This window comes from Gastrolobium bilobum, unplaced genomic scaffold (assembly GCF_033153095.1).
Source record: "Gastrolobium bilobum isolate Gb01-03AN ecotype WA unplaced genomic scaffold, APGP_CSIRO_Gbil_v1 utg7803, whole genome shotgun sequence".
Classification (NCBI taxonomy): domain Eukaryota; kingdom Viridiplantae; phylum Streptophyta; class Magnoliopsida; order Fabales; family Fabaceae; genus Gastrolobium; species Gastrolobium bilobum.
The window spans coordinates 6379-32318 of NW_026898482.1; the positions used below are offsets into that span (position 1 = coordinate 6379).

General features: G+C 34.8%; 3 protein-coding genes across 5 annotated transcripts; 1 reads left to right on the forward strand and 2 right to left on the reverse strand.

Moving 5' to 3' along the window:
- Positions 1–2646: 2646 nt before the first annotated feature.
- On the forward strand, positions 2647–5100 carry LOC133316696 (cytochrome P450 CYP82D47-like). The gene is made up of 2 exons (XM_061518475.1): positions 2647–3621; positions 4144–5100. Exons 1-2 carry the CDS (start codon positions 2665–2667, stop codon positions 4771–4773), a joined length of 1587 nt encoding a protein of 528 aa, XP_061374459.1. The 5' UTR covers positions 2647–2664; the 3' UTR covers positions 4774–5100.
- Positions 5101–5207: 107 nt separating this feature from the next.
- LOC133316686 (extra-large guanine nucleotide-binding protein 1-like) lies at positions 5208–11278 on the reverse strand. 3 transcript variants are annotated; one of them, XM_061518464.1, is made up of 9 exons: positions 10768–11278; positions 9692–10716; positions 9455–9592; positions 9240–9344; positions 8966–9151; positions 8342–8525; positions 7833–8074; positions 6862–7025; positions 5208–6031 (listed from the first exon to the last, which is right to left on the reverse strand). In XM_061518464.1, exons 1-9 carry the CDS (start codon positions 10958–10960, stop codon positions 5440–5442), a joined length of 2829 nt encoding a protein of 942 aa, XP_061374448.1. In that variant the 5' UTR covers positions 10961–11278; the 3' UTR covers positions 5208–5439. The 3 variants fall into 3 exon arrangements, with proteins under 3 accessions (XP_061374448.1, XP_061374446.1, XP_061374447.1); XM_061518462.1 differs by having other exon boundaries at positions 8348–8525; positions 9692–11278; XM_061518463.1 differs by having other exon boundaries at positions 9692–11278.
- A 3255-nt stretch (positions 11279–14533) lies between these two features.
- On the reverse strand, positions 14534–15919 carry LOC133316727 (protein JINGUBANG-like). Its single transcript, XM_061518508.1, has one exon. It carries the CDS (start codon positions 15917–15919, stop codon positions 14534–14536), a length of 1386 nt encoding a protein of 461 aa, XP_061374492.1.
- Between the last annotated feature and the right edge of the window lie 10021 nt (positions 15920–25940).

The following is a 25940-nucleotide window of genomic DNA, read 5'->3' on the forward strand; positions in this document are numbered from 1 at the left end:
TACCGAAACCGGTCGGACAGGCCGTGCCAGTCCGATTTTAATAACACTGTCTAAGACACTAAACTCACACGAGTGACAAAATATAGACCACCTAATTCAGCCGTAAGGATGGGTTCACTTAATCTCCACTAATAGCCCCAACAAAATCATAGATTACACCAACCACATCCAACATATAGCACACAAGTAATGACAAGCTAGAAAATTTTGTATTTCGTGAGAGGGGCCTAATGAAGCAAAATTTATTTTTGGGTAAAATAATACAGTAGTGGGTCTAGCACAATACGGACGAAAAATTCCAAAAATGAACTTGAGAGAGGACAAATTTATGCTACATTACTTTATTTTTATTTTTATTATGTCTGAATGTGGTCTAGCAAAAAAGTTTGTATGAACTTGAATAGAGTGAAGTTTCGTTGGCTCCACCTGTGCACACCAGTGACACCAACTTGCTACTTTTTCTGGTTTGAAACAATAAGGAGACATGATGACCACATAAAGAAAACACTAGTCGCCATGGAGGCCTAACTCATCCTTATTAGGGGGTTATGACTTATGATGATAGAAATAGGCAAAGGCTACGGTCAAGTCTTCGCATGTCATAATAGTTATTATTGTACGGAAGTAATGCTAACAAAACGCTCTCTTATTAATATAATTTTTATTATTATTAGTTCTAAATTAGCAACTTATGTTAGTTCGAGTGATAAGAAAAGCATTAAGCAACTCAATTTTCTTCAAATAAAGTCTAGGGTTTAAGTCTTCTAAATTAAATTTAAGTGTGAGCGATAAAAAATCATACATCATTAAGAAATAAGCTAAATTAAGTATATAAGTGAAATGATGTATAAACCCAAAATATTTATTAGAATCTAATAATGAATTTATGTTGATTAAATTGATTTTTTTTTTCCAAGAAAAATACTTGATACTACTTAAATATCCACCTCAGGCAAACTACACGAGACAAATCTCAAGTTGCTTATCTTTTTAAGCTGGAGGCCAAGCAATCAGGACAAGGAAAGTAATCAGTCCATGCTTTATGACACAGCCACGTGAAGTTTGTTCCACAATAAGGGAGAAACAAAAACAAAGTCTTTAACCAGTTGGAAAAGTTAAACAGATCGAAATCTTCGGTTTCCCACACCCGTTAAGAAAAAGGAAATAAAGCTATCGAGATCATTATCAACTTTGGTTATATTTATGTTATGTTACATGAGATACACAAACAAACTTCTTACACATATAAAGTGAAGATGAGTTCCACGTTTATTTTTTCTTTCTTCTTTTATATGTGGGTCTCACTTGTAATTTTATTTTTCTAACATAAGACAACTATTTTCCTACAACATAAGATAAATATAACTCCTTATTATATTATTAGGTTCGGTTTGTTGTAAAGTTATTTTAGACAATTTTGTCTAAAGTTTATTGAAACGACATTTATTTTGAAATGAAAATTATGGTATATTTATAAATTTAATTTATTTCAAAATTAGAATGCTAAAAAAAAGCATTCTAATTTTTTAATTCAAAATAACGTTATTTCTATAAATATTAAATAAATTTTTTTAAAGTATCGTTAAATACTTTTTCATATATATATTGTTTTGAATGTTTTGATTCGAATCAGTCAAGCAAAAACAAATTCAACAAGGACAATTCAAGTGATACGAATTTTATGGCGGTACGCAAGTCGCGATTTGTATGGACTCGGTCAACCGAATCATCCAAATATTATTTATATGCTTCCGTAGCTTAATATTGGAGACGAATTACACCGTACGTAAGCCACATTGTCTATATCTTTTCTTTCTTGGACCTTCTTTGGGAGTAAAATAAGTTTAAAACTTGAAAAATCTTTTATATACTTTTAAAGTAATCTACCAACTAAAAACCACAAAACAAAAGTAATGTAACAACTCAATTAGAAAAATGCATGTGACAAAAATTAAATGTCACTAAATTAATTTTATAATGAATTTTAGATCGATATTTTAGGAATTTCCGGGCCCTGCAAATAAAGACTTTTTTAAGATATACCCAATTTAAATAGCTTAATTATATTTGTTGTAGTAGACTGTTTTAGTATTATTAAATTCGAATCAGTGATCAACTCGGTCAGTATCAATTAAGGGTCATTGATTGTACAAATTTAACTGAAATTATAAAATTATATATAACAAAGTTATATTGGGAGAGCATTTATTATGCTCCGAGATCACTATTTTTTATGTGATCTCTTAATGTAAATGGGAGGAGAAAATTGAGGGGGGGGGGGGGGGAAATAACAAGAATAAAAAGAAAAAAAGAAAAAATTGGTGTTGTAAAAAAGAGCATCAAGTTATTGGGTGAATATTTCCGGGTGTGGTGATAAACATCACTCACATCCTTCCTCAATTAGTCAAATTAGTCTCTATATTAAAAGTTAACCGAGATGCATAGACAGCATGATAAGTGCCACATTAGATACACAAGTGGCATGAAAACTTCCTCCTTACAGCACATTCAAGTATTAATTTAACTAGTAAATTTTGTTTACAAAAAAAATAGTAAATTTTATCTTATAGAAATTATTATAGCTGACCTCATATCTTTTAAAAACTAATTTCCGTGTTTGCTCGTTTATAAATACTATAGCTTAATTTGGTGCTCAACAAGCTCATGGTCATGGATGCTTTGGAATTCAAAACTTTCATTTCAACCATCCTTGCCCTGTTAGTAGGTGCCTTGATTTATCAATTAAAGAAAACACGTAGTCGTAATACAAAGATCTGCACTGCACCTCAAGCAGGAGGTGCGTGGCCTATTATTGGCCATGTGCACCTTTTCGGGGGTCATCAACTTACACACAAAACACTTGGGATGATGGCTGATAAACATGGTCCAATTTTTACAATAACACTTTGTTCATACAAAGTTTTGGTTTTGAGTAGTTGGGAGTTGGCAAAGGAGTGTTTTACCGTCCATGACAAAACATTCTCCGACAGGCCTCGTGTTGCAGCCTCAAAGCTAATGGGTTATAACTGTGCAATGTTTGGCTTCACTCCTTATGGACCTTACTGGCGTGAGATGAGAAAATTAGCTACTATTGAGCTTCTGTCTAACCACAGGCTTGAACTGCTCAAGAACACAAGAACATCTGAGTTAGAGGCTGCAATAAGGGAGCTTTATAAGTTATGGTCAAGGGAAGGTTGTCCTGAGGGAGGGGTTTTGGTAGATATGAAGCAGTGGTTTGGGGATTTGACTCATAATATTGCTCTGAGAATGGTGGGAGGGAAGCCATACTATGGGGCTAGTGATGTTTATGCAGAAGGTGAAGCGAGAAGGTATAAGAAAGCTATAAGGGACTGTGTGTGTTTGTTTGGGGTGTTCGTGTTATCTGATTCAATTCCATTTCTGGGGTGGTTAGACTTCAATGGATATGAAAAGGCTATGAAGAGAACAGCTAGTGAATTGGATACTGTGGTTGAAGGATGGCTGGTGGAACACAAAAGGAAAAGAGAGTTGAATACGAATGAAAAGGAAGAACAGGATTTCATGGACGTTATGCTGAATGTTCTGCAGGATGCAGAGATTTCTGATTATGATTCAGATACCATCATCAAGGCTACTACCCTGGTAAGTGTTAAGCTACCTAGTTTTCATGGTTGCTACTAGAAAATCTTGCCTATGATAAAACATATAATGGATGAATTCTATGTTTTTATCTTCATAATTCTATGATAATTTACCAAATATAGCAAAAAGTACATTATCTTCATCTTTATAGTTATTTCCATTCATACTTATATTTTTCCCTTTTTGGCAAAAGAGTAAGTACTCTTGTTGTACTGAAAATGAGCTCTCAATGAAGAGAGACAAAAGGAATTATAAAACAGAAATACATGACATAGATTTGGAGAAAATTGGTATGTAACTATAGAGTCCACTTTGGTTCCTCTATTTAAATCTTCTCATAAAGAACTAGTTAAAGTGTCCACTTCTCCGAGGTTTGCATTCTTTTTTTATCATATAATCTGATTCAGTACAACATCATTCTTTTGTTAATAAGAAAATCTCAGTTTTTGGTACATACTACCTATTTGGTTTGACATCTGATCTAACTTGGAATTCCAACCATGAGCTGGTATATCTTGGCAGAATCTGATTTTAGCAGGAAGTGACACCACCATGGTCACTCTAACATGGGCGCTATCTCTGCTACTAAACCATCAAATGGAACTTAAAAAAGCACAAGATGAGCTGGACATTCATATAGGGAAGGACAGGAAGGTGGAAGAATCTGACATAAAGAAGTTAGTGTATCTCCAAGCCATTGTTAAGGAAACGCTACGCCTCTATCCACCAAGTCCCATTATCACCTTTCGTTCAGCCATGGATGACTGTACTTTTTCATGCGGCTATCAAATTCCTGCTGGTACGCATTTGATGGTGAATGCTTGGAAGATCCACCGGGATGGTCGTGTTTGGCCTGACCCTCATGATTTCAAGCCTGAAAGGTTCTTGACAAGCCACAAAGATGTTGATGTGAGAGGTCAGAACTATGAGCTCGTCCCTTTTAGTTCCGGAAGGCGAGCATGTCCTGGGGCCTCATTGGCTCTGCGAGTGGTACACTTGACCCTGGCTAGACTGTTGCACTCTTTCAATGTTGCTTCTCCTCCAAATCAAGTTGTAGATATGACAGAGAGCATTGGACTCACAAATTTGAAAGCAACCCCTCTTGAAGTTCTCCTAACCCCCCGTCTGAACACCAAGCTTTATGAATTATGAGGACTAGATTATATTAGGCTAGTTTTCTCAAAATATGGGCAGGGAGCCTCTATAGATGTTTTATAAGGTTTTCCATCTTTCAATAACTTGTTTAATGATACTACACTCGGTCAAGATAGCTAGGGCAATTTGTAGTACTCTCTAATTCTGCACTTGTGGTTCATGTTCACCCATTTTTATTTCTACCGATCTCCTTTCTATAATTCATTCCATAAAAAGCAAAGTGAATGGATAACTTTCACGTATACTGTGTCATTTATATGCCATCCACAAATAGGATAATGCCAGAGAGCCTAGTAAACAGCTTAAGCTTCCGCCGTGGCGTATCATCTCTTATATAGCACACAAGCTGGTTTGCAATTCAAATATATAAGTTGAAGGACCGGCTAACAGTGATATACAAATTCAAACATCAAGATATTACTTTACCATGTGAAAAAATAATATATATATTAATCATTACACCTTGATTTGTGTGGCATGCGCTGACTGACTCACCAGCATACCCTATCCGCTTGAAACCTTACCTACCGTGTCTAGTGCATCTTACAAGTCGATAGCTTGTAGAATGAATGTTCCCCGTTACACCCAGTTAGCAATATATGTACACAGACAGAATTCAAGTCATACACAAGCATGACTTTCAACTCTTACCTAAATTAGCAATCAATGAGAGAATGAGCTCCCCTCAGTGCTATACATCGAGTACTCACTTAAGCTAAAGTTTGGTCTCTCTTCGTTCCACTTCAAAATTTCCTTGGCGTATTTAAGTGCAGCATCAACACTACGAGGCTCCAACCCTTTCACCAGGGACACATACAACTTTCGCCCTGTAAGAGATGAATAAAGCTTTTTAAACTTAACCCCTATGTAATGAGAAGCCAGCTGACCGAGGGATGGATTATTATTAATGCTGTTGCTATTGCTGTTGGTGCCACTGCGGCTAATCATTGGATGAAAATCAGAGAACCAGTCACACTTAGTCAGAGGAACTTGTTCGATTTTCTCCTCAAACTGATCAAATTTGTTTAATATCAACAGGAAGTCCATTTGCTCAAAAGTTGGATGAGTGACAATGGTTTCAAAAAACTTCATGCTCAATGTCATCTTGTTAGTGAGACAACCATTTCCATCGACAGAAAACTGATCATAGTCACTCAAGGCGACACAGAAGATGACCATTTCAACATCCTCAAACATCTCTAGCCACTTGCAATTTTCTCCTTGCCCCCTTGCATGCACTCTGATTAGTTGATACCTGTTAACCAGCCAAAAAGTATAAAGAATTAGAAATATTCAATAGCAGGTATAACAATGACTTTCACCACACCCCCTCCCACCCAAAAATAAAATAAAAAATAATAACAATAAATAATAATGATAATAAAAAATTCTGGACACAGGCATATGAGGTAGGGAACGCATAAATTTTCTTATTTGAGTCAAATTCGCATATGTGAAAATCAGCAACATCATCAGATATTTCAGACGTAATTTATATATGCTTTTGGGTATAATAGTATTCGAAGCATTTGAAAGAAATATACAAATTTGAATGCATCTTTTTATGAGGAATAGAGTTCAACTTTTACACAATAAACCTGACTATAAATGCACTTCGATAGCCATTTGAAGTATGATATTAGCACTCTAACCAATGAATATAAAAAGGGTCTAAAATACCAAATATGGAAGCATTAAATGTGAGAGCACTTCACACACATATCCATGCGGACGGAAGAAACCTCCATTGTGTTTTGTAGACATCATACCAGCTAGGACAGAGCAAACCAAAGCTTAACAAAAGCATTTTAATAGCATGTGGTGGGAAAATATTTTTCAACAATTTCAAAGGCTTCTCACTACAATTCTACCATACTTATTCTGCATTTTGTTTCTGTAGGAGTTTTCTAGTTCTGGTGTAGCTGTGTTTACAGTCCTCGGCAGTTTTGAGAGTGTTATCATTTTCCATGAGAAAAAAAAACTATAACAGCAATTGGGTTAATCAGGGCCACAACACATTCTCACATATAACAACAGGCACAGATATACTTTTTGCTGAGACAGGAACAAAATATTTTCACCTACCTAACCATAGAATCATGTCGATCAGCACTGTCAACAGTTTCCTTAGTAGCCGATTGGGGAAATGAAAACTCCACACAAGCCAGCCCATTGGATGAAGTAACTCCCTCAGCATAGAGGATATCTAAATCTGAGGGTTCATAATCAGTCCTTAATATCTTAACAGCCTAAACAGAAAATTGTGATGTTAGAAACATTGTCCACAAACAGCACAAGATTGTCAAAGATACTGGCCCAAAAATCCTTTTTCAGGAGAGAACAAATAGAAATGGAAACATATAAGAAAATAAGGAAGTAAGACAATGCAAATATTTGCAAAAATAATACTGACGAAGCATTCTAATGCATAACAGGTGTAAAGCAGTTCAAATTTTTCCTCATAAACATCTGAGTTAGCTAGAATTAAATTTAACTCGTTACTCTTCAAGCATAATGCTTCACTCCAATGTCCATTGCACAATAGTCACTCCCTCTCCCAGAGGAAAGATCCTTTTGTAACCATATGAACGATCACGGCCTCTTCTCATAAACACAGCCCAAATAACTGTGCACAACAATTTATTCCCCCATCAGTTTTCTCATTTTTGCAGAAGAAAATAATTGGCTAAATATGAAATTCCTTTACAGATTGTAGAGTTATTAGTCCAATAAGAACTGTTACCTAGATTTTTAACGAAATAATGTACCTTAGCAGATTCATAGCACAAATTTACCAGCCTGAAGCAACAAGTTACTTCTTACCAAGTCCACCTTAAATAGTTGTTCCCTTTCATACTTTAGAACATTCATTTATGCTGCTTAATGGAGGATCTCATTATCTTTAATAGTCACAGAATTCGCCTTATATAATAGACAACACTCGACGTGTTCTTCCATATGCAATTGAGTAACAAATAAATACGTAAAAAGGTCATATACAATTAATTTGACAAGAGCACACATACAAATTAATAAAAATCAAAGAAAGATCTTACCCGCTCTAAGAAATAACTGGCAACACTAGGCAGCATTTCTAATTCACTTCTTCTTTCGTATGTGGCCTTAATGGCTGCATCATTCCACAACTCCTCAATCAATGGTGCATATTCACGAGTAGCAGCTGGAAAGATAGCATCAAGTTTGCCTGCTACCATAGTTTTCAGCAACCAATCAGAGAATGCTTTAAGCCTTGGGCCAATGGAATATATTGTCTTATCATCAAGTTTTGGACTGGTTCCTGTAGTAAACCAAAATCACAACAGCCAATCTGTTAGTACAAATGGACAAGCTAAATGTGAAATCTACTTGCCTCCTATAGAGAAATTAATGAGCATTATCCAATCAAACCTTGGGATATTTATTTTTGCTGACTATCATTTAGTTTAATATCAATGTATAAAAAAGTATTTAAAAAAATGTACACTTTCTACTAGTTATATACATACATATATATATATACATTTCAGAGAGAGGGGTGTAAGGGTAAGGGAGACAGAAAATGCACTCCTACCTGTGGTATCAAGTACAGAATATTGCCTTTTCTTTAAATCCCCCAAACTTTCATCTTCAAAACGCTCACGACCCTCAAGGAGTATGCCAAGGTAGGCATAAACATTGCTCTGAATGGTCGACTTTATATTTTCATGCTCATCTTCTGAGAAGGGGATGCTTTTGTAAAGCATCTTGGCCTGCCATAAATATTTGCAATTCTATGAATACATTGACTATTACCAACAATTCTATCGGTAAGTAACCATGTATAATCACTTAATATGTCCAACTATGAAGTGAGTTGTCACTGACCACCAAAATTTGTCTTTCTATACGAGGAAATACTAGATAAGACAAAAGAGAGTAAAATATAATCCTGCACACAATTAACATATACAGCAACCTTTGCAGGATTGACACTATTAGTGTGCACAATATATTATGACTAACTAGGTTGATACCATGTTTCAAGTTTAGACTATTCCCAGTAGTTTCTCTCATTTCAGTTTTCTAAGTGAATTAAGAAAAAACAAAATTGGTAACACGATTATATTTTTGTCCAATTTAATGTTCCAAACCAAATGAATGTATTAAGTGTGACTTGATTCACATACTAAAATTATCAAACGAAAATCACCTGCTTAAAGATAGTGCTCGTTCCAGATCCACTGCAACCAACCAAGAGAAGCTTCTGAACTATTCCATGCTCGAGGTAGTCAGGATTTGTTCTGCTAGCCAGATTGGAGTGTTGTTCTCCACAAGAACTTGAAGATTTAGAAGGAACTGGCAGGGACAGGAAAGCACATACAAGCTTCGTTCCGGCCTAACAAGTGAAATAAAAGAGTGTGTATCAAATAACATTGGGCCGGAAGAAAATAAGAGACAAACACGCCCCAACAAACAAAGGTTACCTTTCCCCATATATACCCTCTTGTATTCTTCTGTCCCTCTTCTTGGTAGGAACCATCCTCATTGACCCAAAAATGTGGGTTGCCAGCACACTGAACTCCTGCCAACTGAGCAACCAAAACAGGATCCTTTCAACAATTTTGTTTTACAATAAACAAGGTATGGCTATTACGATAGAGCCTTTGAAAATTGTCTGTGCATATATTGAATTTTAAACCTGTAACATCCGAAGCTCTACTTTTGTTATTTCCCGACCATTAATGAAAATCTGAGTGTTTCCATTGCTAGCATCCGGTTGGACGGGGCCTCCAACATTCAGATGGGGACTTATAATTCTGGAAGGCTTCTGTCCTTCCTGCGAAATTAGAAACCAATCAGCATCCGTAGTAAAAAAAAGTCAAGCAGCATACAAATTACAAATGCATGGAGAAAAAATAAATAAATAAATAATTACCTTCCCCCAAAGACCAGATACTTTATCATACCAATAGTTTCCTGGCTTTAGCTTCTTTGGAGGGTTTGGACAGTTCTGCAACGTAATCAGTTCCTCATAAGAAAGTGGCTTCCCATTCACACAAATGTATTCAGGTGGAAGCTGATTTACTTCACAAAACTTCTCGGCCTTCATTATCTGTCGAACCTCCAAGTCATTAAGCAACCGCTTGAGCATCCAAGAGAATTTCCCCAAATTCGCTCGTTTGGACTCGTCAATCGGAAATCCAATGCAAGTAACACATTTCCGACCTTCGGGCATTGACCCCATGGCTCTGAGCACACAATTACTACAATACTTTGCATCACAAACAAGGCAAACCTCCTTCTCCGTGAACCTATTCCCCTTGAAGCATCTATAACACGACCCTTTCTTTCCCTTTGTCAGAGGTTCCCTTTTAACCGGTCGAGTTACAGTATCCTCCATATCAAACCCCTCATCCAAAGCATCATCAGAGTCCACATTGAAAGTGACAAGAGGGGGACGTCTAGCATCGCAATCCTCAGCCTTCAAAGAAGAAACCCGAGTTGATGGATACTCTAAACTCAACACAGACTCATTGGATCCCCAATCTTGTTGGTTTAACTCATTGAAATCCAAACTCCCTTTTCCACCACTCGAAACCCTCAACGCACCACTCGAGCTTCTCCCTGACTTGTCCCAAAACTCCACGTTGCTGGAGCTTATGCTTCTAGTTTCAGTTCCTGTTCCTGCTCCAATTCTAGGTCCCTCTGGTAACTCACGTGAGCTTGATTCTTCAAGCATTCCCATTCGACAACTCGAACTATCACCCACCACATCAGAAAATTCGCCAGAGCCATCATTCCCATTCGATAACTCGAACTCGAACCCTCCGGAGCTACTCAATTCGCCGGAGAGCTCACAAACGTTGCTCTGCGAAGCTCTGTTCTCAAAGGCAATCACAGAAGTGGGAGACACTGTTCTTTCGGAAGCTAATTCAAGTTCTTTAGAAACCCTAGGTCCGGAGCCGAGTGTTCTAAGCTCCTTGACATTGTGATTGTGATGATGATGATGATGTTGGGGTGGTAGGAGCGGCTGCACAACCGGCAAAGAGAGAGTATCAGAGAGAGGAACCTGAGAAACCACTGCAGCCACCGGAATGTCGTCGACGCTTATGGGCACTGCACGAGGAAGATCGTAGCCTAGCGGCGGTCCATCGTACTCCACCGCAAATGAATACAGGGAACCATCGTCGGCCACCGGCGACATGCTTCAAACAAACCAGAGATATTCTTTAGCCCTAATCCCAAGCCCCAATAGGAATACAACAAAACCATCCAATAAATCAGAAACTGAGGTTCGGTAGTTAGTGATGCAAAGATTAAGAAAAGGATTATATGAAAAGAATAATGGTCGTAGTGTATATAGATTAGGGAATTAATTTTGTGAGTGTGAAGAAATGAAAATAAAAGAAAATATAATATTAAGTGGGAATATGATATAATAATAATATTAATGTAATAGGATAGGTGAGACTAGTTGAGAGTGAATAGAATAGCGGTGGAGGTGTGAGAGTGGTGCATTGGATAGGGATTAGGAAGTGGGGAAAGTGAGGGAAAAAGCAAAGGGAAACGGGAATTGTGGAATCTTTCTTCTTTTTTTCCCGAATGCGATGGCCATGTGGGGTCGCAGCTGGCGAGTACTTTGTCCTTTTATGTGGGTGCAGTTGGCATTGCAGGTTTTGTTTTGGTGTGTGTTAGTTGGCGAAGAGGTTGTGTGGATACACCCACAAAACACAATCACGAGTGGACCACTCTGATCTAATAGTTGCTGATATGCCCAGTGATGAGGAAGTCTGCTATGCTGCATGCAATAGCACACACTACCAGAATCTGATTCCACGGATAGCTTTTCTAATTTCACTGTACTGGGAATGGCAGATTCTTTTTTCCAATGGACTACTTCACGAGAATACAAGCAAGTGAGAAATTCATAAAGGGAAGCGAATTGGAAAATATTTGGGTTGGGCTCTATTGTTTCTCATGCCCACTTGGGTTTTCTGGCTCTAGGTATGTGACATCATCCATCATAGATCAATTCAAGCTCGTAGCAACGCAATAGTTAGGGGTGTCCATGGAACGGTTCATAATCTGTTTTAACAAAAATCGAACCGAACCGATTTTAAATTGTTTGGTTTTCAAACTAAACTGATTTTCTTCTTTTAAAACCGATTTTTAATTTTCTAAACCGGTTTATGGTTCATAACCGATTTTGATTTAAAACTGATTTTGAGTATATAATCGATTTTAATTCAAAATCAGTTTTAATTCAAAATCAGTTTTAAATCAAAATCGGTTATGAACCATAAACCGGCTATCAAGTTCAAAACCAATTTTTTAACAAATTCAAAATCGATTTTTGATGGATTGTGCTATTTTTATAAGTAGTCGTTTGTTTATCTCAGTTATAGGTAATTGACCAACTATTTCTTGCAAGAATCTTCATTGTTTTGGAACTCTCATGACGAAATGATTCTTATAGAAATTGTTTCACGTTGTTTTGAGAGTGATTGGTAGAAGAATAGTTGAATTATTTTAAAATTATAAAAAAAATTGTTCTTCGTTCTCTCAATATTTATATTAATAGTAGTTTCATTTGAACTAATGGAGGAAGGTATAGGTAGGGGTGTTCAAAATGTCCAAAAGAACTAAACCAATTCATAACCAAGCTGCTCCACATTTTAAAAACCGGTTATTTTTAAAAATCGATTTCATATGAAACTGTATTTTATTTTTATAAACTTGTTATTTACCAAACCATAAAAATAATTGGTTATCCATAACCAAACTCCTTTATAATTAAAGAACATATAAGTAAATCCATTGTAAGTTGTCCTTTTAACGGCGCTATCTCAGAGACGTTAAGCCAATTGATTAATTTCGTTGCCTCTTTACGTTATGATTTTTTAACTTCATCTTTGTCATTTCAAAGCCTTCGCCTTGTCAAGTTATGAGTTTGCCAGGAGGCCTGTATGTGGTTTTTTTTTTGGGAAAAAAAAGTTGTTACGTTACATAAGAAGTGCTTTTATTAGGATGCGACCTTTCGATTTATGTGTAATTTTTTTTAAATAAATGTTTTCTATTTGAGCTGCTTAACTTTTTTTGCTAGTCTATTGTTTGGAAATTTGAGTCAATTGACTAATATAATAGGCATGATAAAAGATAATACTTAATTATTTGTTCTTTAATTGTAAAGCAGTTTGGTTATAGATAACCAATTATTTTTATGGTTTGGTAAATAACCAGTTTATAAAATAAAATGCGGTTTCATATTAAACCGATTTTTTAAAATAACCGAGTTTTAAAATGTGGAGCAGTTTGGTTATGCATCGATTTGGTTCTTTTGGACAATTTGAACACTCCTAGCAACAGCGATCAATGTGTCACATTTTTAGCATTTATATACCAAACAGTCGTACGAACAATAAAATTTACCAGCCACGTGTTGAAGTTCGTTACGACTTGGAGCGAACTTGGTAGCCGATGATTTCTTGACATGTGGCACACTTTCACAGGAAAAGTTGACTGTCACGTGTTCAAGTTCGCTACAACTGGTAGCGAATTTGGTAGCCAACGATTATTTGACACGTGTCACACTTTCGCAAAAAAAGCTGACTAGATTAAGTTCTCTACCAGGGGTAGCGAACTTGGTGCGTTATGTGGCATAATCTCGTTGACCGAGCAAAATTTGTAATACTGATTTATATTTTCATAGTAAAAATGAATCAAATGATTATTGAAAGGGTTTTATGAGTATAATGTTGTAGGATATAAGAAAATTTTCCTACCCTCACAATAAAGAAGAGAGAGAAAGTGAAATGATGTAAGAAAAAAAAAAACATGTGGACCCCACCTCTTAATTGTGTGCGTAGGAAAGTTTTATTGGGTTATGTAACATGATACTAATAAAACCCTTATTGAAAAAGGTTAGATTTCAAAGTTCAGTATTATTTATTTATTTAAAGTCTTAATATCTGATATTACATAGCATGCTTCTGGGGAAAGCTGATAGATGCCTACATATTTGTGCTCAAGATAAGGACATGGAGCAAGCAAGGTTTCTCATGGTCTGAAAATCTAGTTGGAAAGTAAGAAATTGATTTTATTGAGTTTTATACCGTGATAATTAATGATTCTCAACATTAATGCTGATTAACTATTGTGTTGATGCAAATGCAATTGAATAATTTATATTTTAGTTTTTTTTTCTCCTAGCCATTTTTCTTTTTCACTTTTTCCTTTTACCCCGACAAAGGCATCCTCTGTAATAGCTGTTAAAATGCGTGATGAGTTGCAAATATCAGGAACAGGACTCTTTTTAATGTTGTTTTCTATTTAAGACAGACTTATTAATTGACTAATCTAATTGACTGTTGCAGTTAGCAGCTATGACAAGGAGAGGATGAAGCAAAACTTGCAAATCTTTGATTGGTCATTGACTGAGGATGATTACAAGAAGATAAGTGAAATCTATCAAGAGAGACTTATCAAAGGACCAACCAAGCCTCTTATTGAAGATCTGTGGGATGATGCGCAGTAACCTAAATTTGAAGTTCTCATGCGCTGATGCTTACTTTAAAATAAAGGAACAGTATCACCCCGCGCGTGTTCCAAACATAAACAATGGTTTGAAAATCATCAATCATCATGCTCCTTTGTGCACAAATACGAACTAATTAATCAAACTATCACGTACACTTGCACTCTTTGAACACGAAGTACACGGCACTTATCCTCCTCTGTACAAACGAAACAGAGACACGTGCATGCATGCATGTCCTAGTTAGTATCTTCTTGACCCCATTTTTCGCAAGGACGAGACTCTAGGGAATTCAGTACTAAGACGCGGAGGCTGGTGGTTGTTTTGCATAGTACCGGGCGGTGGAGTCTCCGACACCCTCCACACCTTAACGGACTTATCCAAACTGCCACTGTACAAAATCCAACGACGCTCATTGCACATTGCATCAGGATCCTTCTCAGCAGCGAGACATTTAACAGGTCCAGTGTGTCCCGTCAAAATGGAAATGCAACTATGCTCGTTACTCAAAGACCTCTTCCACACACATATTGCCATGTCAGCAGAACCACTGAACAACAAACTCCCTGCAGTGGCCAAACACAGGACCGCCAACTTATGACCCCTCAAAGTGCCACCGTGTTCGAGACTCGTTTCCCTCACCCAGTAATTCACCAACCCATCAGATGACCCACCGTATAAAACGGTTCCTTCCTCGTTTATCGCTAACGCCGTCACCGCACACTCTTGTTTCAACAACGTTTGCGAGAAGAAATGTTTTGTCCCTTTCCCCTGCACCTCCCGCCGCCAAATCTTCACCGTTCCGTCCGCCGAGCCGGTGAACACCAACCCGTCAAGCCCCACCACCAGAGCGTTAACGGCGTCGTCGTGAGCTGTCACGGATTCCAAACACTTGAAGTTCGAGGCTCGCCAAACCTTGAATGTTTTGTCCCACGAAGCAGAGTAGATAAGAGAATGGTCTTCCGTTAAACTGAGGCATGAGATTGCGTCGTAGTGTTTGATCCACAGCATGTTACGGTGTCGTCTAACTTCGACGTAGTTGCTAGGTTTCATTGAACATTTGATGTAGTTTCTCAAAGTTGGCAATGTTGCCACGCGCTTGTGTATTTGTTCGTTCCTGGAGGAGACTTTCCAAACACGGATCCTTCCATCTTGATGGCCAGTGAGGATTTTCTCCCCTGCAATAACAATGGCTTTAACCAAACCGCTATTGGACTTGAACCCTGCGAACTCCTTCTGATTCTTCCAAACGCGAATGTTCTTGCTATCGGAACCTGTGTACAACAAATCCTTGGTTGCAGCAAGAGAGTATATATGGCCTTCTTCGCGGACTAGTGAACCCACAAGAGCATCGTTATCGTTGGACATGGAACTTTCCTCGTTCATATGAGAGGACCATGGAGATTTAGATAAAGGAGAGAGGGATGGATCGTATGGAGAATTATCTGCTGCCATTTGAGGATCCAAATGTGGTGCATCGATTGTGACGGGGCTGTTTTTCCTTGGATGATTATCAGAGTTATAACCATCAAACTCGTCCTTGTCGTTTTTTTTTAACTTACCGTATCTTCGTCCTTGGACACTGCCTTCGTCCAAGAATAAGTGTCCTCCTCTCGATGACCCTGTCATTATTCCTTCCTTGCACTCATGCAAAGTAAAAAGATATATAAAGAGAAACAAGGAGAAGCCGATCGAAAGGCTCAAAGGATAGGGCAAAGGTTATGGATGCAATGTTTAAGGAAAAGCAATGACAAAATTTCAATATCTTGTCATGCCAAACCGCCAAACATTGTTGGAGGAGGTAGGGTGGTTTGGTATTGGGATTGATCGACAAGGTACTTTGGTTGGCATAAGGTCGTTGCTTGTAACAATTAATGTCCTATGTCGTTCTATCTCTGATTGTTTTTGCAACGTCCCCTGTGTATGTGGTTCATCTCTTAACTCACGTACCAAAACTAAAGAATATGGATAAAGGAACCGTACGATTAGGAAAGGTCATTAGATTAGATGAGAGAGAATTATGTAATGATTAGGTGATATGTCCTAGTTGCTAAACCAAGCAATTTTGCGATTTTAGGTGTTGAGCGAGTAAACGGAATGATTTTACCCGTAAAAACCAAATTTGATTTGGTCAATTGACTAAAATTGGTGCTTCTTTTTCTGCAACAAAAAAATAAAAATGGGTGCCTTGTTTAATTTACCAAAAAAAAAAAAGTGCCTTTTTCTCTGTTTTTCCCGAAAACTTTAAGAAACGATACATGGTTACATTGATTTGTGCTTTAATTTACCTTTTTGTTCGCGTGCACACTTGTATACTAGAGAATATATGGGGATGATTTAAAAATATTTTAAAATTTCAATCACGATGACAACAATAATATTGGGAATTTATTAGACAGAAAGGTGCAGATAGATTTGCTATGCTTATGACGTAAACAAAGATTGTATAAATTCAATGATCAAGGATAAATTAATACCAAATTATTTATTTTATTAATAAAGGACGAAGCAAAAGAAACCAACTCACGTGGGCAGCACCAAGCTATGACATAAAGTAAATGTTGAATACTGTATATAGGATCTACCATTTTTAACACGAGGCCGATACGATCCGAATACTACGTAAATTTTTTTCATATTATAAAAGATAATAAAACGGATCGATTCGTCCTGCCCCACAATTGATCCGTCACAAAAGAGATTGGATGGGTTGGCTTGACTTTTAAAAGTGTGTTGAAAACAATAATTGTTTTATGATGTGTTCACGGATCAACCTATTTTAAAAAATAAAAATTTTAAAATAAATCTTAATTTATAAATTTTATAGTATTACCTAATGTTATCTCACATCTCCATTCATTTTTTCTAATCCTTAGACGAGGGATAAACCGAAGGGAGGGGCGATCATTAGTTTTATTATTATTATATGTATAAAATAATATTTATCTAATAATAATAGATTTTAAACTCTAATAGTTAGCATCTTCCTAAAAGTTATTTATAATAATTAATTCATTTTATTATTCTTAATAATACTTTTAATTTTGATAATTTATTTTCGCCTCCCCTCATAAAATTTTTTATATCCGCCACTGTTTAGATGGATAACTTTCTTCACGTACCAAGTATTTTCTTCATCTTTCACTACTAGAAAAGTTCAAATTTTCAACGGAATTCATTTTTCGTCGAAAATTTTTGACGAAAAATAAATTCCGTCGAAATTATTGTAAAAAATAAATAAAAAAGAAATTAAATTTATGAATTTTCAACGGAATTCATTTTCCGTCAAAAACCATTACATAAAAATAAACAAAAAAGAAATTAAAATAAGGAATTTTCGACGAAATTCGAATTCCGTCGAAAATCATTATTTTAAATAAATAAAAAATAAATTATATATTTGAATTTTCGACAGAAATCGTTTTCCGTCGAAAACCAGTATATAAAAATAATTTAAAAAGAAAATATATTTATGACTTTTCGACGGAATTTTATTTCCGTCGAAAACAATTATATAAAATAAATAAAAATAGAATTATATTTAAGAATTTTTGACGGAATTCATTTTCTGTCGAAAACCATTATTGAAAATAAAACAAAAAAAATTATATTTATGAATTTTCGACGGAATTAGAATTCCGTCGAAAACAATTACACAAAAATAAATCAAAAATAATTTATATTTCTGAGTTTTCGACGGAATTCGAATTACGTCGAAAACAATTACATACAGAATAAATCAAAAAGAAAATTATATTTATGAATTTTCGACGCAATTCGAATTCCGTCGAAAACAATTGCATAAAAATAAATCGAAAAGAAAAATATATTAATGAGTTTTCGACGGAATTCGAATTCCGTCGAAAACAATTGCATAAAAATAAATCGAAAAGAAAAATATATTAATGAGTTTTCGACGGAATTCGAATTCCGTCGAAAACAATTACACAAAAATAAATCAAAAAGAAATTATATTTATGAGTTTTCGACGGAATTCGAATTCCGTCGAAAACAATTTCATACAAATAAATCAAAAAGAAAATTATATTTATGAATTTTCGACGCAATTCGAATTCCGTCGAAAACAATTGCATAAAAATAAATCGAAAAGAAAAATATATTAATGAGTTTTCGACGGAATTCGAATTCCGTCGAAAACAATTGCATAAAAATAAATCGAAAAGAAAAATATATTAATGAGTTTTCGACGGAATTCGAATTTCGTCGAAAACAATTACACAAAAATAAATCAAAAAGAAATTATATTTATGAGTTTTCGACGGAATTCGAATTCTGTCGAAAACAATTACATACAAATTATATTTATGATTGTAAATGAGAGTAACAAACTCTAATTTAAGCTAAAACAAAGAAAATGACTTAGTGTTGACAGAAAGGCGGCTAGACAATGGAGAAGAGGCAGCGAGGTGCAGCAGTGGAGGCCGCAACGACGTGCTGCGGGGGCAGCAGCGACAGCGGCGAGGTGCAGCAGCTCAGTGGCGGCGAGGCGCAGCAGCGGAGGCGGCAACGACGTGCAGCGACGGTGAAATGGGAAATCGGTGCAAGAAATGGGAGGCTATATCTAAATATCTACATTAGTAGTATCGTTGACAATGGTAAATATCTACAGTCTCCAATATCCCATTTTTTTATGCCCTTTATCTAAATGGGTTTTATATACTTTCTGTTACATGGTTTAAATAAACAGTTCCTCTTCAGTTTTTATTTTCTTTAGTGTCTGCAACCCTTAGAAGGTATTGGTTAATTGGTTTTAGTACTGGAAATTGGAGGTGTTTGAAAACCTTTGATGGCAAGTGCTTTATTTTGATGTTGCACAATATGGGACTGCCACCAGTATATGCAGAAGTAGACATGGATGCAACATTGGAAATTTTTAAAATAATTATAAAATGTGATATAGCACATTCAATTTGGAATATCATTAAACTTGTTCTGCCCAATTTAAGCTGACACAGTATATGCAGAAGTGCATCTGTTTGACAATGCTTCAGTAAAGTTTGGAGGGGCTTAACTAAGTAGTGAATAATAGGATTTTCTTGAAGAAATTATGCAGCTAAGTTCAAAGACAACTGGTTGGTGATGTTGTGTCACTAAGCCAAGATGGCATTCAGAACTAAGATAAAATGGGTTGTTCTGTCTGTATTCACTTTATCTGTGGCATCTATCATCATTCATCTGTCTTTGACAAAGTTGTGGACTGTTAACATAGGGCAGTCCAAAGCACTGCCTATTCTTTCCGAAGATTTTGCTTCCATGTTGGGAAGACAGGTTAGTTTGGATTATACATGTATCCGTTGCACCTGTATGGTCATGTTTTTTGTGTTTCACTTAAGTTATTTTGACTTTATTTGCTTGAAATGCTACATGGTGTAAAGAATAAGAAGCTATGGGGTTCCGTAAAGTCATTGGAAGCATTGCAGCCTAATGCCAATGCTAGAAGCAATTATTCTGGTAAAAATTCTGCTCAAATTTCTTAGCTCTTTATTAGGGAGACATGGGAGGAATGGAAATGAGAAATTTACATTTGTAGTTAAGTGGATATGGCATAAAACTTTATTGAAGTGTAGAGAGAAATTGGTATTAATTTTGTAGAGAGAAATAGGTATTAATTTTGTCGAAAATCTTTACATTAGTTTTCGATGGAAATTTATTAATTTTTCGTTGAAATTTTTTGATGAAATTTATTTTTCGTTGAAAACTTTTTTAACAATTTTTTACGGAAATTTTTTGTTTTTCCGTTGAAAATTTTCGACGAAATTTATTTTCCGTCAAAAAAAATTTCAACAATTTTCGACGGAATTTCATTGTTTTTCTGTTGAAAATTTTCGACAGAATTTATTTTTCGTCGAAAACTTTTTCAACAATTTTCGACGGAATTCCATTGTTTTTCCGTTGAAAATTTTCAACAGAATTCCTTTTCCGTCAAAAACCATCACGATAATTTTCGACGGAATTTTATTTATTTTCCGTCGAAAATTTCGTCGAAATTTTTTGACGGAATCTCTAAATCCGTCAAAAAATTGTTAGCAACGAAGAGATACACCACGGCTTAATTTCCGTCGAAAACTTCATTTTCGACGGAATTTTAACCATTTTCGATGGAATTTTTCCGTCGAAAAAATTCATTTTTTAGTAGTGTTTATATAAGAGAACTGAGATAAAAATATTTAACATGACGAATGAAATATACTTGCTACTTTACGTGAAAAAATGACCCGCAAGTTGTTCAATTTTAACCCACCTTAATATGAAGTGGGTTCAAATGTTTAATTGAATCCATTAAAATAGGATGGGTTAATATTTTGCTACCCCTGAATTTCATATTGATCAAAAATTAGTGACTTGGAAAAAATGGTGTCGTCTTTTGTTCATGTTAACTTGCAATTGACTGTTTTAAATTAAACAATTATGTAAATGATATATTTATCCCTTTCAATTTTATAATTTAAGAATATTTAAGTAATTTTTATTAAATTTTTTGTTTGATATTTTTAATGTGTCAACCGATGTAATAAATTAGTCATATAAATGTTGATGATTTTGATAAGAAAACTTATTCATGTCATATTCGCGTAGCGGGAATTTATGTTCATGCTAGTAACCTTCCGCGAGTTGAAGGACAATTGCTTAGCATATGATAAACAATACAACTCACATCATTTAACAACAAATACTAATAAAAAATACAAATTATAATTTAATCACACATCAACTTAACAAATAACCTTTCTTAAAACCTTCTTGATCTTGTTCAATCGTGTCTCCATGATTAGGCAGATGATTTATTTCCCTAATTAGTAATTAGTATAAAGTGGAAAAGATAAAATATGTGATTGTTAATAATCATTAGTTAAAGGCTTATATCAGAGCCTTGAATGATAAAAACGTGAAAAAAAGAAAGGCTTGTTTACTTTAATTAAAGGTTACGAGTTCGATTCCTGAAAATAAAAAAATATTAATAATAGTAAAAAATCGTTCATAATATAAAAGTGACAATGCTCGAACCTGATTGAGTATAAAAAATTAATGAATAATTTATTCTCCGCCAAATAAGTCCTAAACATCCAAGGAGATGTGCCATCTTTTGGTTTGAAAAATGAAAATAATGGATAATGATCCCGGAGTTTTTATAAAAACTGCATAAGTCACATCCATTAAATTTATTTTGTTATATGAGAAATTTTTTGAAATCACACAATTTTACATCTTCTAATATAATACACATTTTCCTCTTGAATTGAACATTTTTAATGGCTGGAATTGGCACAAAGACCATGGTGCCACCCTTTTTAGGGACATACACCAATGAGCCACCTTTTTGAAAAAAAAATTATTGAAATACTATTATGAGAGTAAAAAAATTTGTCAAAATGTCACGACTCTAAACTCACTCATGGTTATAGCGAGTTTTAACTACCACGTGACAGAACAAGACAAATCATTGTCAGTGGTAGCGAGCACAGACTATCAATTGGCAGAACAAGTTAACTCATTTTAAGAAAGCCATAACTTCATCCAGTGACGAACTAGGAATTTACATAGGGGGTGGACCCCTGAATTTTTTTTTTAAAGAAAGTTTAAAATGCATTAAAAAATAAAAGATGATATAGTGAACATATATACTTCGTACATTCCTTTGGAACATGCAGCCACTCTCCCAAGCTCCTATTTGGCATGTATTCATACAGCAGCAAGTTTGAGTCCTCTTAACATCAACGTTAAATATTGGGGCCACTTAACATCAACATCGATTCAAAATGATCCCCCAAACAAAGTAGTCATCATTATCTATGAAAACTTTGTTGTACAGATCAACTGAATAAATATTTTCATACTGATATAAGTTAGAAAGAGCAAATTTTTATGAAATTGTCGCATCTTAAATGGTTAACAAATAACAATCCATATAAATGAAAGTTAACTCAAAATAGGAAGCAAGAGTCAGCATCTGCAACTAATAGAGACAGAAGAAACAATATGGGCACCGGATATTTAATATAATCATAGAAGAAATTTTGGGAATCCTGCTTTACCACAAGTCCTAAATATTTTTCATTTTCTGACTACAAGATGAGAAGACAAATCAGATCATCTTAATATGCAAAAAATATAACTTTTACCCAGACTTAGGTTCATTTGTTGGGACATTCTCACATATATTATTACCCATGGAGTTTATAATATTTATCAAAATGTCATTTTATATATAAAAAAATTTTCCTTCAAATTTGGTTTGGGGGGCACCCCCAGCCCCCCTAAATTCGCCTCTGACTTCAGCCTCGGATGTTCAAATCGAGTATTTTTTTTTAATTCCACGTAGCTTTTCGAGTACTGGGAGGATTGTTTTTTAGTGTTGGAAAATAAAAATAAGAATATGAATCAAATAACGTCATTAACAAAGATAAAATATAACAAACAAGACACAAGGAAGTACTTTTTCGGGGGGGAAATTTGACTAGCGTATAGATCTTGAAAAGTTATGTGAAATAAAAAAATTACCTAATTCAAACATCCGAACAAAATGTTATGACTTTCGAAAATTTTACGCTAAAATTTTGTGACACATGTCACAAAATAACGAGTTATCAAAGTCACTGTCAGTGGCCATGAGTTTGATGACCTTAGAAAATGTGCCACATGGCAAACCATACTCGCTACAACTACCAGTGAGTTTGAAACCATGGCATTTTAGTAAAATTTTTGAACTCATGACATTTCAATAATTTTTTTTTTCATAAAAATGTCACATTGCCTAATGTTCCCTTTTTTGAAATTATGTACTGAAATGCAATGAAATTGCTTTCTATTAAGTCACATCACAAATTCTCATTGTTCCATCTTCATTCCTATATAAACCATTGTCAATATATGTATGGAACTAACCCCAGGTGTAGTTCAAGCATACTGTAACTTAAGATTTGTGATTTGTGATTGATGAATTCATGAGTTCGATTTTTACAAGAAACATTTTAAGATTAGTGGTGAAAATTGTTACTCTGCAAACTATGAAGGAATTAGTTTCTTCCTATGGAGTTTTAAATTTGTGCTATCGGTGCACATTTCAATGAGTGGGCCCGAATAGAGAGGAGGAGAGAGAAAAGTGAAAAAAGAAAAATATTTTTTTTCACGAAATGTCACATTTTTAGTAAAAAACCATCGTAGGTCACGACCACATTAAATTTTTCCATGGAGGTGAGACAGGGATATATGAGTTTACTCAAAAAATATATATATATATATATTTATTGAACTTTTTACTTTTAGAATTATTTTGAAGAGATTTTTCTTGTGCGAAGACATCATCAGTAATCTCTCACAACGCATTAAAATACATATTGAAAATTAACTTTGGTGTTTCTTTCTTACATCTCCATGGAATCAAGTATAAACTTTACCAAATACATTATGAGAAAAGTGTTTATCCTTTTAAATGACACAACTTATATTCTTTCATTCTCACAAGGACGTGTGATCTACTCCTTTATTTTTTTGTCAACTCTCTTTCCTTCTTTATCTATTTCTTTCTCTCTCTTAAAATGACACAACTTTATATCCTTTAAAATGACACACATTTTTCCCCGTACATTATAATATATAATGAATCCCTTACGAGTTCCATAAAAAAGTTGCTTTTGTTAGCAATTGAATCTTCAACAGAGGAGAATGACGCATAAAAAAATTGCTACTTGACAAGTGTGGGAATAGTCTTACTACGTGCTAGATATGAGTGTCCCACAACTACTCTTCTTATCTCTTAACAGTTGAGATAACTGTCTTAGTCTTCTATAAATGGTGCGTGAAGACGAAGAGGTAGAACAAGAAGCACAATAAAAATATATATATATATATAATCCATTTTCACTCCGCACTTGTAATTTTAAAATTATTTTCCAATATTATAAAAGTGAGTTAATTTTGTTATCCACTTTTCTCTTTAATTAAGAGTACATAATAAAAATATAATCCAATATTTTCCAATATAATCTCCGCTCTTACCTTACTTTCATGTTGTTGTATATATTAGTTTTAAATTTTTCATTTTTCATTCTATCAACACAACACTGCAACTTTTATTGGGCCACATGATAAAGAAGTAATCTCGTTGGTAGTTTCAACAAGATGCAATTTACCAAACGCCCCTAACGTGGTATTACAAGAAAAATTTTCCCATCCGATCCCATAGCTTTTAGATACATGATTTCAACTTGTGCCCAGCAGTCTTGTATTTTCTTTTAGAACTGCAGGGATCCAAATTCGAAAACAACTTGCGTAGCCTATTGTTTTTCTGCTAAGCTGTCTCCATCGAAGAGCTATACTTTGCACTTCTCCTTTTCACTGATTTCCTCATGTCTTTAGTTTACCACGTGTAACAAGTATAAAATCCATTACCGTTAGAACACAAATATTTTATTCTCTTCTCTTTATATATGTTGTTGGATCTAACAGTTATCACTAGGCCGAAAGCAATAGCTGTTAGCATGTTAGTCAGGGTGCAATGCTTAAGCATCATGATTTAATTTGATTTTAATTCATACTGAGGCAGGATATTGACTTCAGCAATGATTATCTCAATATCTATCTTTCGCAAAGCGTCATATTAGGGAAATGAATTAATGATCTCGATTCTGATACCAAGTGTTGAATAAAACACTTACCACTAAATCCAATTTTTTTTTTACTTATCCTTATTAGCCGAATCGTCATAATTTAATTTTACTCCAACTCATAGCATAACTTCCTAAGACAAGGATGTTGGTCTTATCAACATATTATTTATCTATTTATATAAGGATTTTTAAACATTAATAAGTGAAAATATTATTAAACCTTTGGCTTTGAATCACTTGATAAAGAATTTTGATCGTAATTTTTGTATACATTAAAAAAATAACACAGTAATTTATTATACCTAGCTAGCTAGGAATAATAAAAAGTGGCAGCATGTATCGCCTGACATCCCAATAGACAGCCAGCTGAATCTCTGTAGTGGTTTCATGGTAAGCTAATGCGCTGAAATCTGAATCCTGGATGGATGGATTCAGGGAGTAGCAACGTAGCGTGGCCCACGCCTCCCCTCAATTTTTTTATGTACAAAAAAGTAATATTTATTTAATTCTTATCACTAATACTTATCACATGAATTTAACTTCCAATTGTAAAGCCCATATATTTTAGTATTTATATTTCGGGTTAAGATGAGAAAACACACACAATAATGATATGGGTCCCATATTCTTCTCATATAAGAAGTCTTATATTTCAACGTAATTCTACATTTCTAAATCTATTATTTAAGTTTATATACTTTCTCTCGTTTTATATTTTCTAAATCCGTCCCGGCTGAATCCCAATACTTTTTGTCAGTTGCCACTTGCCACACACTTTTTGTCCCTTCAACTGTACTTATGCTTGTTGCCCTTTGTTTGAGAAAAACAACAGGCTTTGAGAAAAAAAAGTATGTATGAAACCACTTCCTATATCCTATAAAAGAAAAAACAGCGGAGCTCAAAACATATTTTTTAACAAAATATTGTTAAAACGAGAGTGTTTGGTGATTTATCTATATTCCTCTATCATTTTGACACTATTGGGTTTAGCAACATTCTGACTCAACCAAAAACAGAGAAAA

Excerpts from the sequence above, each read along its gene's own strand:
- LOC133316696 (XM_061518475.1), top strand. The coding sequence starts at position 2,665 with ATGGTCATGGATGCTTTGGAATTCAAAACTTTCATTTCAACCATCCTT. Across the intron at positions 3,622-4,143 it reads TCATCAAGGCTACTACCCTG|AATCTGATTTTAGCAGGAAG; the intron begins GTAAGTGTTAAG and ends ATATCTTGGCAG.
- LOC133316686 (XM_061518463.1), bottom strand. The coding sequence starts at position 10,960 with ATGTCGCCGGTGGCCGACGATGGTTCCCTGTATTCATTTGCGGTGGAG. Across the intron at positions 8,526-8,965 it reads CGAGCACTATCTTTAAGCAG|GCCAAGATGCTTTACAAAAG; the intron begins GTGATTTTCGTT and ends TATTTATGGCAG. Across the intron at positions 7,026-7,832 it reads CCAGTTATTTCTTAGAGCGG|GCTGTTAAGATATTAAGGAC; the intron begins GTAAGATCTTTC and ends TTTTCTGTTTAG.
- LOC133316727 (XM_061518508.1), bottom strand. The coding sequence starts at position 15,919 with ATGACAGGGTCATCGAGAGGAGGACACTTATTCTTGGACGAAGGCAGT.